This window comes from Camelus bactrianus, chromosome 9 (assembly GCF_048773025.1).
Source record: "Camelus bactrianus isolate YW-2024 breed Bactrian camel chromosome 9, ASM4877302v1, whole genome shotgun sequence".
Lineage (NCBI taxonomy): Eukaryota > Metazoa > Chordata > Mammalia > Artiodactyla > Camelidae > Camelus > Camelus bactrianus.
The window spans coordinates 66,459,003-66,476,142 of NC_133547.1; the positions used below are offsets into that span (position 1 = coordinate 66,459,003).

The 17,140-nt window shown below is 36.5% G+C and overlaps 1 protein-coding gene across 1 annotated transcript in view; it reads left to right on the forward strand.

The window, feature by feature from the left end:
* Positions 1-17,140, forward strand: part of CDH8 (cadherin 8) — a 314,446-nt gene that overhangs the window by 100,722 nt on the left and 196,584 nt on the right. The window contains exon 3 of the mRNA XM_010967244.3: positions 7,740-8,034. Within this exon, the coding sequence (XP_010965546.2) occupies positions 7,740-8,034 (295 nt within the window). The remainder of the gene's footprint in view (positions 1-7,739; positions 8,035-17,140) is intronic.

Consider the following 17,140-nt stretch of genomic DNA (forward strand, 5'->3'; position numbering starts at 1 on the left):
AGAAAGAGTAGGTGACTGTCATTTGGTTATCCACTGTGTTCTTTCCTACTGTGTTCTTGTCAATTTTTGGATAACAAGATACGTCCTGTTTAGCAAGTAATCGTGATCACCACATCAGAAATCTATCTCGTATTTTCAGCTCCTGTTAGTACTCTGATTAATCAAGTTCTTTTCAGACATGAAGAACATTGATGCAGCATTCCTAAATGCTTTCCCTTTTTCCCACAGTAAAACTGAACTCTTCACTGTAAATTGATCTTTGAATAATATCCTGAATATCTATTTTATATATCCATATCTGTTTAAAATCTACTTCTTTTGTTTGGTGTCTTCTTTTTTTTCCGTCCTATTCACATTGCTTACATTGCATATTACTACCTTGTATATTTATGTGGCACAAAAATTTCCCCTCATATATCTTTATCTGTGTATCTGTATCTCTCTCTCTCTATAGATAGATAGATAGATAGATAGATAGATAGATAGATAGATAGATAGACAGACAGACAGACAGATAGATAGATATATCGAATAGAGAGAGAGAGAGAGAGATTGTTTTCAAGAAATTTGTGAAGAGTGTTCATTTAGTTGAAAATTAAATATGCACCAAAGATCTTCATTTAAGAAATACTGGGTAAGTACTGTGTCTGTTTTAGTGTAAGACAAAGAATAGAGCTCTGAGACAGAATAATTTGTTATGTTTTCCCCAAATCGATCTTTTAGTGAAACTGTGGTCCTTCCAGCCCACCCACTCACCAGTACATCCATGTGTTCATTCATATATTGGTTCATAGTGTTCAATGTGCATTGGAACCTGAATGGAAAAACAGCTGAGACTCTCACTCAACCGGCCATCCCTCTATCCATTACTTTTTGCACATGCATTCCCCAATAAAACCATGTATCTAACCATTTTCCTTCTCAGTTCTATCTTCAGTCAATTTATCCATCCAACTGTCCATCCATCCATCCACTCCTTGATCCATTCACCTAAATTTCTTTTTAGTAATAGGTTCACAATTACTATTCACCTACACTCTTGCACACACAAGCATTTACTCGATGACCCAATGCATGTAGACCAGCCTCCTTCTGCTTGTAGGCTTACTGTTACTGTGTAACAAGAAATGAAAACCAAGTACACTTTAAATACCTTACAGCTTTTTGTCAATTACACATCACTAAAGCTGAAAAAAAGGTAAAAACTTCTAGATACATCTACTGGCATTACTTACTGAGTGAGTGAATAAATACCAAATATGTGATTATGTGCCTAATACAAGTGCTCAGTGTAAGAGTTTAAGCCGCTTTTCCCAAGATCGTTTAACTCAAGAAGTGACATTCTTAGATTTTACTACAAAGCAATGTTGCATGTTAAATTCTGACCCAGAATATGCTGTTAGACGTATTTTTCTTGGAAAGCAGTTCCAGGTTTGGCAGAACCTATCAGTATAATTCCAAAATTAAGTCTCCACAAGAACCCACCCTATATGCAGTTTTATTTAAATGTTTTAGTCCCTAGAAGATACCATGCCTTTGTCTCATGTCTTTGTCACATTTTAATCATGACCCAAACCCTATAGATAGCATTGTTAAAACTGTTATTAAAACATTTTTACAAATAAGGACACCATTTGGGGGAGGTTAAGTAAATCCTTCAGTATCTTACAGTTTGTCCTATTTCTTATCAGGCTCTCATTTTGGTTCCTATAATCTGAACTACTGCTCTATAAATCTTTGGTTCCCTTAGAGAACCATATTGACTACCAAGCCTGGAAGATTTAATGTATTAACCAGGCTGTTATCAACATACATAAGCAAAGATGTGTCCAGTCGAGAGGACTCAATTGTCTTTTTTTCTTTTGTCATATGATTGCTTACTTAAAAAGTCTCTATCTCAGTACTTAAAGGAAAAGAGAAAATCTGAGAATACAGAATTTAAGCATTCTCAGAGCATTTTTAAGACTGTTTTTGTAGAAGGGGCATTCTTAAGCTATTTTTTCCTGTGGCATCATTATGGAATTAGTCCATCTAATGCTCCGTTCTCTAAATCATATCAACAAGGATGCTTTGGCTTCACTTTTGTGTGTGGGTCTTTATATAAAGGGAAATTTTGTTCATCATGATAGCTTGAATACTTGAAATGCTGTTTATCGTCAATACGTTGCTTTCTTTAAAATAAAAATTAGACTTGGAAACTTTCTTTATTGGAGTCTGGCTAAGAGAGATGGGTTTGCTATAAGGCTGACACATCATGTTTCCAAATCTATAAAGCTGTGGTCCAGACTGAGGATAGTAGCAAACTTGCCAAGGTCATGAATGTTGGCTTGGGAAGTCTCTTGGTAAACAGCCTGCCAGCCTCTTCTTGTCAATATTTTCTGTTTGCATTCCTATTAGTTGAGCATACTGCCTTTCTATTTCTATGTCAATTCTATTTCAGACTTTTATAGGATAAACTAGTTCACAAAATGTGCCTGTGCTCTATGGTCTCATACAAATGGCTTCTATGTGTGTGTGTGTGTATTTTATATATATATATATAATTTTTTATATGTATATAAATATATATATAATCTTTTATATATATATATAGTAAATCTTGACTGCCATTTAGGGACAAAACAGAGAGCCTTCTCCATTCTGCCTCCTTCTCATCTACTGAAAGGGGAGGCTCCCAGACTAACTAGTTATATTTTCCCGGGAGTCTCTGTTGAATTAAGCTAAAACGTGTATGCTCTGAAATCTGATTTACTGAGTTACACCTGATTCTGTTATTTGTGAATTGTATGAGCTTGAGAAAGTCAATATATTTACTGAACCCGTGCCCCTCATCCTTGTAAACTCACCGACAAGGTGCAGGATGTTAAGATAGGCTCTGTGCAAACAAAACAGTTAGGCTTTAATGAGCATTTACTGTGTACTCTGTGCAATGCCTGCTGTTGGGGAGATTGTTGAATAACTTACCTAGAGTGTAGCTAGAGGCCTGTCTTTAGGAAACTCACTGTTTAAAAGGGTAGCACAAGTAATGCATTCCTAATTCTGACTATTTTCAGGTTCCCACCGCCAAACACAGCAATTCACTCAGACTTGCTTCCAATTTTCTGTTTCTTTGGGCACCAGCCCCCTTGGCCAGGTCAAGCTGTTGAACGCTCACACCACCAGCTGACACAGGAGGCAGAGAACACACATTGGAGGCCATCAGGGTGCTAGATGTTTGCCTGCTGTAACCCGTTGGAATTTTTTAATTTTTTTTTGAAGCAGAAGTCACTTCCAGTGCAGGACGCTCTTCTGTTCTTTTAATCAGGGATTACATCTTCTTTAGCCTTTTGCCCCATAAGACAAATTTGAGGGTAACTTGGTTTATAAGATAATTACTTTGAAGGCTGTTATTATTTCACTGAATTACTTCCTCAGAGTGTGTAATCACAAGAGTAAATGGTATATTCCCAACTTGATTTACTAATATGCTTCGGTGCTTTTAGTCTATTTCCTAGCTTTAGTTTTCTGATCTAGTTTGTTTCCACACCTTGTTAAGAATGGAGTGACTGGATGAAGGAGTTATTTAGACTTGCTGAAGTGGTACGCCCTTTCAGCATATGAAGGCACCTTACAGGTTGTGGAGTCCATCGTGACATCCTCACTCCACCTACTCCATCTCCCACCGTGGCCGAGCATCAGGAACAAGAGGTTGTCTAGTTCTCCCTGAATACAACGATGAAAGCAGACTCTTTCCTGAATGGTCCATTTCGAGTTTGGTGAGCATCTTTGGTGAGGTGTTCTGCAGTGCACAAGAAGGCTAAAACTACAAGTTAAAATAAGTAGATTTCAACTCAAACTCCTGGTCCTTGTTTGCGGAGAGCAATTCAGAAACATGAAAACTACTCTTTTCTTACACCCTCTTTCTCTTTCGCTTTACTTGCCTTTTCACGCTCCTAACAGCCTGAATGTGCTTGATCAAGAGTGAAGTCCTGCATTCTGATTGTTTAGGTCAAAACCTCATATTGTGTCAAGTCTCTGGTCCCATCTTTGATATTAACTGGTTATGACTTAATGATTAGATTTTCCATCCGTTTGCTGATTGATAGCCACTACATAATATCTCCCTGAAAGGCAGGTACTAGATACTGAGAATATAGTGTAAGATTTAATTTTTTTTAGGTGTGCTAAGCTTGCTATTCTTTCCAAGGGAAAGAAATTTGTGAAAAACAGGAATCAGTAAGTAATAGAGATTCATGTTGTAGTGATCCCTGTTAACCCCTTTGGGTTCCAAGAGGTGCTGGTTCTCTTCCAGTAACTTTGATAATTCTCTAGAGGAAGACAGAGAGAAACTCTCCTAGGATCTTGGATAGAATGGAATGTCAGAGTTAAGTTCTGATGTCAGAGCTACCTGACTTTAGTTCACTTAATCCCGTTCCTCATCACTTACTCTTCAGGAGAAGGCGGACAGCATGGTAGTGAACTCGTTCTTTGGTGTTATAATAGGCACTCAGAGGAAAATTTATCTTCTCTAAGCTCTACTGCCCTAGGAGTACTTTAGTGTCCTTGGGGATCCTGTAGGAGAAGGTGGAAAAGCAGTTTGTACCTTTTTTTTTTTTTTTTGACAGATATGTAGGTGATACTGACGGTTGGGTTCAGGAGGGCTTATATTCTGTGAACAGTGATGTGTGAATATCAGACACTTGTCATCTGTCATCCATCTATTATTCATCCATTACCCATCCATCTGTCCGTCCACCCATCCGTCTTCCTCCAATGTTCCCTCTACTATGTCTCAGTTGTTATACCTGGAGCTAAATTTGGATGCATATTTGAGGGAACTCAAGGGCTCGGCACATAGAGTGGATACGATCTTAGCTCACTGGGCCTGACATTTCTAGGTTCCTTTGCTCTCTTCTTTAAATCACTCTTTCGAAAAGAAAATGAGAAAATGTTGTTTCCTTCCCTTCCTTCCCATTCATCTTACTCCACACATATTGTTTTCAGCTCCAACAACATGACAGACACCTCACTAGGTGGTGGGAATATGAAGGAAAGTAAAGATGCAAACGCTTTTTCCCCATAGCTTTTAGAGTTTAAACTTATATTTTAATTAGGGGGTAACATGCCAATATATGAAAGATAGTGAGAGTGTAATTCTGTTTATACTCACAATTCAGCGCATTTATGTAGTGGTCCTGTTTTGATCCTTGAAATCTATGACTTAATGTGAACTCTGCATGCCTGACTTCTCCAACCAGCCTGTTGTGAGTGACCAGAGGGATTCATCTGGTTTTTGATGAGACAGATCATTGATGCTGGGCTGAGCTTGGGAATCAAGCATACAGAAATGCAATACTGTGTTTCAAGGTTACCATTAGCCCAGGGCTCTGGATTTTACTGAGACTGGCTAAAAAAGGAATTTCCAAAAGAAAGAGGAAGCACACAGTGTTTACTAAGAGTTTCCCCACCCACCTTGTTTTTTTTCATGATGGCGTCTTGGGAACTTGTTTTCACTAACCTTGCAACTGGGCTTTATTACAAGTGCCTTCAGATGGTTGTGTGTGGTTGAGGATGGTATGTAATAATAACGGTTTTAGTTATTGCACACTTAATATGTCAACTTCCACTTTTCTCTATTTTTCAAATAGATCATTTCAGATTTTAAAATCAATTCTGCCAAATAGATGTTTTATCTCCATATTAGAGACAAAGTAATGGAAGCTGAAATGAATGGATTAATTTCATCAGTTCATATGGTTAGAGACCTGTCTCAGCTTTGTGTTTTTCAAAAACCTATGCTATTCCCTTCTCCCTCAGTTATTTCTAAACACAAAGGAACATCAAAACCTAAGAATATGATCTGATTTACTAATCAGAGCTATTGATAAATGTCAGGAAAATATGGTACAAATAAATTCTAACATAACAATAATAACACCATTTTGAATGGCTTGATTTTTGATACCAGAAATGTTAAGGGCAAGAGTGACACGTACCAATACCTTCTGTGTCTCAGGCATGCCTTGTATTTGAATGAAAATGTCCGTGAATCATTTATTATTCAGATTTTCTCTTTTTTAATAAAAATGCTAATGGAAATGTTAAAATGCACATAAATTAAAATGATCATAAATTAGGATTAATATCACATTAATGAATTATAATCCCACATTCATTAAGATAAAGTGGCATTTCAATATTTGCTCTTGTCAGTGACTTTAATACAATAAATGAAAGGGATACATTTTGAGATTCAATAAATATTTGATGTAATCTTATGCTTTAACTTTTTAAAATAGTCAAAAGAAAAATAGGAGATGTAGATGTATTTGGATGCTTTGTTGCTATTTTGTGTCTTTTTTATAATCTTTTCTTTTCGTTTATTGAGGCGCTAAATACAATTTAACTTGGCAAAGAAAGCAACAGAGCCTGTTCTGAATAAAGTGATCCCAAGAGAACTCAATGAGTCTTTGCAGTTTCTAGGAGTTTCTTTCCATGAGACATCTTTTTTCCCCCAGTATTTTTTTTAAAGGAAAATTATTTGAAATCTCATGGTGCAAGAACTGTAACTGTATTGGCATTTAAACACCTGAGTTAAACTGAAAATATGTGCATTTAAGCAGTATTTTGCAACTATAATGAGTTTTTGTTTTAAAAATGCAAACTAAAATATATATATATTCTTATTTTATTTTAGTCTTTTAACAGGAGTCAACATAGTGTAAAGGAAAAGCACCAACACGCCTGTCTCCCTCTTGCAAGAAAACTAAAAATTTGATAGCCAGGGATTCTGTTTTCCCCAGTTCCTACCAAAATGTTTTGGGCAGAGTAGGTGTTCAGTAAATATTTGTTGCCGTGATCTGAGATGGATTTGGATTCCTGCTGCAAAGTTTTTATTTTTCAAAGAAGTCCCATTTCTGGAAAATGTGCTCCCATCTTCTGGCCTCAGTTGTCTTCTTTATAAAATGGGCATAATGTTCCTGGACCAAAAGAATTGGACAGATCAAATTTTTTAAAAAACCTCACATACACATAAGATCTGACTATGTCAGATTATTATAATTATTTCTGTTTTTATAAATATAGAAGGCAGATCTGAGTTGAATTTTGGTGACTACACTTGATTCTATCAAATGTAAACCTTGGAGATGTTATGATGTGCCTTCTCAAACTTCCCTTTTCTCATGGTTCCTATGAAATATTCTAACTCATTGAGTTTTAGAAAAGATCAAGGGAATTATCATATGAGAACTGATTCATGTAGTTCTTGGCACAGAGATAGTAATCCATAAAAGGTAGCTGACAATAATAACTTATTACAGGAAATCCCTGTTAATAAATATATTAACAACTTGAAAAGAACACATACAGTTTTGCATTTTCTCCTTGATCTTTTTATTATTCTAAGTGCATATCAGTTTATACTGAACAGTAAATGTATTAATAAATTGAAAAGAATGCATGTATTTTTGTATTTTCTCCTTGATCTTTTTTTAATCATTTCAAATGCATGTCAGTTTATACTGAACAGGTCAGCATTTTTTTTTTAAGTGTTCTAACTTATTTGTCTGAATTTCATTATATTTTACTTTACTTGATATGTAGACAGTTGCATAAACTCTTTGTACAGCTACTGTTAGGCAGAACTTGATGAAGTGACAATTAGTGTAGAAAGAAACAATCTTACATTCAAGTATGCAGTAGCTAAAACATACTTTGCAAATCGCTGCATCACTAACCAGTGTCACTTTTCATTTTAGCTACACACGGACCTGGATCCTGGGAGCAAAAAAATCAAATACATCCTATCAGGCGATGGAGCTGGGACCATCTTTCAAATAAATGACATAACAGGAGATATCCATGCTATAAAAAGACTTGACCGAGAGGAAAAGGCTGAGTACACCCTCACAGCTCAGGCAGTGGACTGGGAGACAAATAAGCCTCTCGAGCCTCCTTCTGAATTTATTATTAAAGTTCAAGACATCAATGACAACGCACCAGAGTTTCTCAATGGCCCCTACCATGCGACGGTGCCAGAGATGTCCATTTTGGGTAAGTATGTTTCCAATTTCATAGTACGATTAAGAGTCATCTTTAAAATAGTTCCTGGCATCAAGGGCAGCGTGTGGCTGAATAAAAGGCATTTATTACCGTCTTATCTCTCATTTGCATTTCCAAATCCCCGTTTTTGGCCTCAGCTCCACAGCTCAATAGCTTTAGTCGCTTAGTAATAGGAACCGCCGAAGCAGTTTTTATTAAACGCTCTCTCCTTACACAACAGTACTTCAATAGGCTGCATTTGTATTCCTCTCATAGACGTGTGGTTCGAGTATTGTTACTGAGGCGGATTTATCAAGATTTGTTCCAACATGCCAGGCTAATCCTATTGATGCTTGCTTGATGTTTAATTATGTGTTTGTGTGTATTCACATGCAGATGCGGCACACAGGGAAGTAGGAAGCGGTCTAGGTCTGCAGTCCGGCCAGATAGTGGGCTGAGCTGGTGGGGTGAGTGGAGAGTGGATCAGGAAACTGCAGTTACCTGAGGCTTCTGTGCTGTGACCATCTTCCTTTAACTGAGCTTGTTAAAGAAGCATTGCTATCGCCAGTGGCTCACTCCCACTTTTTCTGAGCCATTATACTTTACAGAACAGTATATTTTTCAAAACATGATTTTTTTTTTTTTACCTTTTTTCCTCCCTTTTTTGAATTTGCTTATCTATCCCCAAACTCTGGCTTTGATACAGGAAATCCCTGTTCCCAGACTTTTTACTATAATAAAAGGGCTCCTTCTTGTCTGACAAAAATAGTAGGTAGGATCCAACAAGCCAAAGTATAGAAGTCACTCTTTTGTATGTAATGTATTGTACTCTAGTTTGTTTCAAATTGCATTTAAGACAGCCTACAAGGGTACATGCTACGCAGCAAATTCACATAAATTACAAGCAGGTGAACATGATGTGATACATTTAAAACACACACACACACACACACAAGTAGGGATATAAATTGAAGGCCAGAATTAGGTAAATAACTTGGCTTCATTTGATCTCTTCTTTTTCAGCCTGCAGTATAGCTTTGGTTGCAAAGCAATACATCATTGCAATGGCAAATCAGAATTGATTTCAGGTCTTCACATCTTACTCATGTTATTTCTCCTGCCAGGACTCCACTTTGTCTATCTCTTCTGCAAGGAATCCTACTCTTATTTATTTTTTCCTTCGTGTCAAAATCAAATCACTCCTCTGTGGCTGGCTGAAGTGACACTTTCTCTAGGGAACCTTTTATGGCTTTCCAGCAGGAAGTTATCTCTCTACCATCACCGTCACCGTCGCCATAGAAAGAAACCCACAAACAAGCAAAAACACCTTCATGTTTGTACTTCTTTTAAATTCTGACATGTAAACAGGAACTGCGAAATACTATGTATTTTTTTTTCTTTCTTTTTATTTTCTCCTTATTTGATCAACTTATTTAGGGCAGAAAACTTGCCTAATCCATCTTTTCATTCAGATCAGTGTACGATGACTTTGAAGGACTATTACCACTTACAATAAATATAGGACGCTTAATCTTAATTGCTAATAAACGATGAACAGGGAAGCTGCTATTTCTGTCTCATTTTTATGATTTCTACATCTTAATGGCCAAGTCCATATCTGTTTATTGTCAATGTGTCAGAGACTTCCATTCCTGTACGTATGAGTCATGTGCCTGATAAATATGTTGAGAAGGAAAACCCCCCAAACTTCTGCAAACATCTAAGTCAACTGCAGCTAAGAAAAGGATTTTTAAAGATATTATTAGGTACATAATGCACTGTGTATGTGCACCTGTAAATATATATATATATATATATATATATATATATATATATATATATATATATATATATATATATATATATATATATATGTGCATGTTTTCCTCTACCTAAAGTATTTTTCTTGATAAGAATACTCTTATCTTTAGCAGCTGAAATAAATCATCTATACTAACATACACAGTTTTTTTTTTTTCTTAATGCTCAGCTTGTGACATCTCTTCCAAAAACCACATGGACTATGCTGCATTTCAAAGTGTGGGTTTTGAAGTTAGATACATGAAATTTTGAATCCTGGTTTTATCCCTTATTGTCTGGTTGACTTTGAAGTTCAAGGAGGTTAAACTATTGCATATTTTCCTTAGCGACAAGGCAAAGATAACAATTTCCATTTTGCTTTCATTGTTTGAGAACTGAGTGATAAAATACAAGGAAATGGGATGCCATAAAGTAAATAAGTGTTCAGTAATTGGTTGTTGTGGTGATTTTTTAAATTATTTTTATTAATCTATTTCCCGCTTTACCTTTGGACTTTTCCTTTGTATCGATTTTAGGCACTGGGTGTCTGGTTGCTGTTTGACTCCAGCCTCTCTGGTTAAAGGAAGCAGAGGCAGCTGCACTATTTTATTGTCAAGTGTGAATTATTCCCTTTATTTCTCATGAAGGTGAATACCAGGATGAAGGTCAGCTGCTATCTCCTTTCTCTCCCCATTACCACTGTTCTCTCCCAGCCTGTCTCTTCCCTCCCCGCCTTCCTTCTTTCATTTTTCTTCCTTTGCTACTGCAGAAATGCCAGCATCTGCACCTGTGCACCCTAAAGAATGCCGGCAAGGGCTGGGGAATTTCACTGTACAGAAAGTGAAAAGTAAGATTCTAATTGAGAAATTTACCAATATTACATTGAAATGAATGTGATGTTCAAGAACTGTCTGCCAGTTGACAAGCTGTCAAGACAAAACACACATATATATTTGCCCAAATGGCAGCCAAATTATTTTAGAAATACCTTATTTGGAAGCTGGAGACTGAGCTCTTTTATATTCTACTGTGAATTTCAAAACTTGATGAGAATTCACTTTTATAGCAATGCCGCGTAAAGAGAGACGTGCGAGCTTGCCTGATTTTTACTGTGAATCCCAAACCAGCATTGTTGAAGTTGGTTTTTCAATGAAGATTTGCCTACATTTGTCAAGTTCCAGACACTTTAGATTTTTTTTTTATGCTTTTGGATATTGGAATAAGGGACATTTAACCCTGATTGTACGTCCACACCTGGGTTCAGGTAGAATGAACTTTGTATTTGGCTTGGAAATAGAGTCTCAGATTATTTGGCTGCAAATTTGATTTCTAGTTGTGTTAGTGACATAACCCATCTAAGCCTGTCTTTCCCTGTTTCTGTGGTGTGTGTAATAATCACTACTTTAAAAATGTATTTCAGAAAATGCAATGATTTTATTTAAAGTGCTGGTCTAGTAGCATAGAGTTTGTACCCAATAGATATTAGTTCTTTACAACTATCCGTTTTTGAGCTACTTCTACTAGATATGTTTCCAAAAATTGCCTATAAGATATGAATGCCTTGGCCAATAAAAAATTTTTTGACAAGCCTTAACTTTATGTTTCACAAATGTACATGTTGGAATGAACCCTATTTTATTTAAAAGGGCTTATTAACGAAGACGGGGATAAAGGGATGAGAAAGCCAAGTAGGGCTTAAGCTGGTAGGCATGATTGCAGTGTTGAGTAGACGTATGAAACCTGACACTGAAGGTTTTCTTAGTCTTCTTTGAGATTCAGGCTCCTTTAATGATGATTAATATCTATTAAGAAGTTGCTATATGCCTAAAGCTGTGTTAAATGCTTGCAATATCCACAACAATCCTACAACCTTAGTAGCGATAGTAACTTCTCTACTTCTCATTATGTAATTAGTCAGAAAAATGGGGGAAATAATACCTAGTCCAAATCTAGATAATCAAGTGGGGGAGCTGGATTTAAATCCGGACATCTGGCTCTACCTACCATGGGTTTAGCCAATATGCTGCCCTAATCTTTGATAATATCTGTATTTTGTTCACGTACGCCCTATGATTCTGCTGCCTATTTATCATAGTTACTGTCTTTCCAAGGTGGAAGAGCTCTTGAGGTCAGCATACTTTGCAAATTAAATTGAGGAACTGAGGCAGAAGTTGGACAGGGGAACTTTGGGTGAAGTATTACATATTTTTTAAAGATTGGAATATTAGTGGGGAGGGTATAGCTCAAGTGGTAGAGTGCATGTTTAGCATGCACAGGGTCCTGGGTTCAATCCCCTGTACCTCCTCTAAAAGTAAATAAGTAAACTTAATTACCTCCTTCCTCCAAAATACTATATATATATATAGTATTTTGGAGAAAGGAACAATACATCAGTTAAAAATTCAAATCACAGTGGAATTAACTGAGAGCTAAGTGGTAAATGACTGGGGCTGAAGTGCTGTTAACATATTAAAGGTGAAAACTAAAGAGAGTAACTGGGATTGACTCTGGTTTTCTTGGTGGTGGATGCAGAAAAAAAGAATGCACCCTCCATCAAAAAATACTAATTGAAAAATCAGAAGAAGGTCAAGAAATGTTTGGAAAGGCAGATCTCACTGCTTTCCAAAGACTCATAACAGAAGAGGTTATGGATGTCGGTGAACTATATGCAAGTGAACTTAACTCTCTTTGAAACAGTAACTTAGCCAAAAGGAAAATGTTAAAATTTGAAGATAGTTTCAGTCTTTTTCCTTCTGCGTGTTATTCTCATTCTCTTGTCTTCTCCTACCATTAATAGTATGCCTTTTCTCTGTAAATTTGTTCTTTTCTGGTTAAAAATCTTCAAATCCTCTTTTGGAGGAAGGCCCACATAAAACACATTCTATTTCTTTTGTGTCGTTCATTATCTTTCATTTGGAATGAATTTAATCTTACAGAAAAGTTGCCATGGTAGTCCAAATGTATTTTTCCTGAACTATAAGAGATGCCCCATAACCAGGAGATACCTCTGTCAGCCTTTCCCACATGGGTGTTTTTCTACGCGAGCACAATACTACCATCAAAATTAGGGAATTAACATTGGTACACCGTCGCTATTGAATGCACAGTCAAATGTCTCCAATTGTCTTAATAATGTCTTTTTTCTAATAGCGGAAGGGTCAGAGCCAGGATGGCGCGTGCGTTAACCACGAGGTTACCTCCATACCTCCAGTTCTAAAGCAGCACCACAGGGTTCATTCTGACTGCTTCCCTTTCTCCAGCAGTGAAAACCCTGTTTCTTTTTGGTGTTTGGATCACCGCTGTAGTAAGTGACTTCCATTGGCTCCCTCTGCCTATCCCCTGACTCCCCAGCATAAATGTTCATCTACTATTCCACTCTCCCTCCAGCTTCCTGCCCTGGCCTGGATCCCTACCTTGGCCAGCCATACCTAGTGGCCTTTCGAATGAACTGTTCAGGTGGCAGGCAGGCAGGAACAGAGGCAGGAGGCTATATAATACTTTTATTTTTATTTTCCTATGTATCTCAGTTGTTTGTATAATACAATAGGCCAATGGCAACAGCTTCCAGTCTGTACTCAGAGTACAAATACTGAAGAAATAAAGTCAGATTTAATCAATAAACACTAAATTAAAGAAAACAAAATACTTACCGTACTTCAGAGTCTTTAAAGTATTCATATATTATAATTTGATAAATTCATATTATATGCCCTTTTGGAAATTCAGACATTTATATGATCCCAGAAAGTATGTTTAAAAAGCGTCTTGCGGGACTACATTATATAAGAGCTATATAAACTCATGTCTAATGAGAAGGGATTTTTGAATCCACGTTAGGTCATGTGTTAATTTAGCATGCAGCTAAACAGAGAAATTTGCCGTTTCTAAAGAGTGCATTGAAGATTGTGATGATCAGAAAAAAACATTATGATGACTGTAACTTACATGGATTAGCTTGCTATTCATGTCACTGCCCAGTGTATGTTTTCATCCTGTATGAAGAAGATCCCCTCAAGTAATAATGAAAGAGATTCATTTTTATATTCTTTTTTTTATTATTAAAGAAACAATTTATGTCGCAGAAGCTTAAAAGATCAAAGAATGTTCATACTGACGAACTGTCTTAAACCTAACATACGTCTTTTTCATAATTTAGAGGTTGTGGCTTTCCTGTTCTCTCTTGGCTAGATTTTAAAAGGATTTGGCAGCAGTTCCCTATTTTACAGGAGAGAAGCAAAGGGAGAAAGGGAAAAACACATCTTGATGGATTTGATTATCTTTTTTTGTCTGACTTGATTCAGAATGATGAACCAAATTGAAATTCTTTAGGAAAACATGGCCGGGGAATCATGAGGATTGAAATAAACACTTTTGAAAGAAATCCAGCTGCTCTACCTGGTATGAACGCCTGTAACAGCTGTGGTTCCAAACCTCTAAGATGGGGTGAGGGTTGTGCAGTTTCTATTCTGTGTAAAGAAGGTAAACCTCCGTTAGGACTCCACAGACAGATGATATGACAACTGAATCTTTTCTTGTATCTTATGATGAGAGTGAAGCAGTGGTTTCTGATACGTGGATTTTGATGGGTCCAAAAGGTCTCCCTAAACCATCTGTGGCTTAGAAATTACTGAAGTATCAAATGGGAAAATTACTGGCCATTAACTGTGAGAAGTACCTAAAATGAATTAGTCTACCAAGAGGCATTATGCTATTTTTACACTGTGGCTGGGAACAAGTTTGGTGTATAATGATGGGAATATAAACAAGGTTCATTTGGATGTCTTCTGTGATGAGGAAACTCCTTCCATCAAACTTTGCTTTAATGCTTACTCTTCTGTACTCTCCACGTTATACAATGATATTTTATTAGTCAATCAATTGATAACACAATAATATAATTAATCAATTGTACTGTTCCTTATAGGACTCTTAATATTTTTAGGACCTTATGTTGGTCAACTCGTATCCCTGATATCTTTAATTTTAAGGTTCTTTAGGCTTAAACATCAACCCCTAAAAATATACTAATGCAGATAGAATAGCTTAGGGAAGTTTATTATAAATCCAGCTTTCAGTCATGTTGAAAATAATTAAAATTCTAGAACTATTCATTCTAGGGCTGGCTTAGGAGCCTCAGACCCACCCCTGTTCTGGGGTTTCATTATCAACATAAACTAGGTGTTTTCAATAGTCTGTGTATATTTGATCTAAAGACTAAGGAATTTCAAGTAAAAAGCAGAAATCTTTGAATTCTCTCTAGAAGATGAATTTCAACCACTAGCCAATAAAAATTCTTCAGAATGATATGAATAACAACAGAATGTGATAAAATATCTTATTTGATTTTTTAATTGATACTAATGTCACTTGTTCTATATAACAGAACAAAAACTGAAATAAAAATATATTTCAGTAAGTTACATGAATGCTTGAAATTTGAACCTCTTGGAAACTAATTTAACACTCTCTGCCCCAGCTCCCTCCCCCCCCCCACCCCAAGTGAACAGAGTCACTCCTGTGGAATGGAATCTGTTGCCCTGATTTAATTTAGAAATCTCTATATCTCTTTCATGGTTATCTCATAATTTGAATTGGAGACTAAAATTGAAGCATTGACTCAGCGTTAACAATATCTAAGTGAAGAGGTAACATTGATTGTATATCTCATCCTGTGCCTTTGCACCAGGTCAGTCCATCGATTAACAATTAAACAGTGGTTTCCAGGCCTATTCATAGCAGTCGCTAAGGCTAAAGTTCTGTTTCTTTCCTTTTTATTTTTTTCCTCCATTGCATCCCTGTGCTTATTAGAATTAAACTCAACTTAATTGAGTAACAATTTGATTATCAAATTAAACTCAGTTTGAATATCCTGGTGTTCTCTCTTTAAGTTCTTAGAAATACATCTTCTAGTCACTCACATTTTGACTCTTCCTATTTCTGTGGATACACTGGGCAACCTCTCTGAAAATTACACCCACTTACCTGTTGTCAGAGAAATTTCCTATGGTGAACAGTCTTTTATCCAGGTCTACCCTGAACTCTTCTGAAAAAATAAAACATCTACTGCTTTGTATTCAAGTAATCTTCTGGTACTTGAAATACTGAAGAGTATTCTCATATCAGTAAACCTGCACTTATAAGGAAAATCAAAACACTCAAGAAAAACTTTGTATTACAGATGGAAAGTTGAGAGACAGAGGTGGAATTCCACCCAGACAATACCATGATCCTGCTGTCTTTCTCTCTCTGTCCTCATATACAAATTAATATTTGAGGATTTGATACATTTATTGATTTTAGAGGCAAAAGGGCAAATCATTCTTAAGGTATTCAAGCATGCTTGTGTTCTCTGTAAATTAGCATCAATCCCCACATTGTTACAAGGTTTTGTTACATAGCCATTTCAGGAAATCATGAATTAAAAGGGCCTGGAGAGAAAAACACACAGAGTTCAGCCTTTGCCCACATGAATCAACTGCATGTCAGGGCAGCTCCAAAACATGCATTTGTGAAATTCTGAAGTCTTGGCCGAAAATGAATATGGGCCACCCTTGTCAATATGTTTTTGGTACATGTCATGCCATCCTTGCCTATCAGAGCTGGTGGGGATTCCTAGAATCTTTATGCAGGTGCTAATATTGGTTTTTTACCTTTGATACTGTGCATAGACTTAATAATTGTACTTCCTGGATTCACTGGACTTTGAAAATTGCCATTGGATTTTTAGACCCAAAGTGCTTTTCTTCTTTGGCTGATTAGCAGTCACAGTTTTATGAGGTATGTGCCCTTTTTTCCCTTTTCTCCTTATCAATAATTTTACATAGAGAAAAATATGATGAAGTCTGTATGGCAGAATAGCTGCTTGCACATAGATCAACGCAGGCATACCTCAGATCCTGCTAGTTCGGTTCCAGACCACCGCAATAAAACAAGTCACACAAATGTTTTGGTTTCCCAAGTGCGTATAAAAGTTATGTTTATGCTATACTGTAGTCTCTTAAGTGTGCAAAAGCAGTGTGTCTTAAAAATGTACAAGCCTTAAAGTATTGCTAACAAATGCTAACCACCCAACATTGAATGGTTGCCACAAATCCTCAACTTATATAAAAAGCAATACAGTGAAGAATAATAAAAGGAAGTACGCCTGTAGATAAAAAGCGGTAGGAAAGCTATGCAAGCTGCTGAAAGAACTGAGGATGATGATAAGACTGTAGATCTATGGAGAAAAGAAATGTGTGTGTGTACATTTGATATATAATTAGATATACTAAAAAAAGAAAAATAATTACATTATGAGGCTGTAGATGAGAACATAATG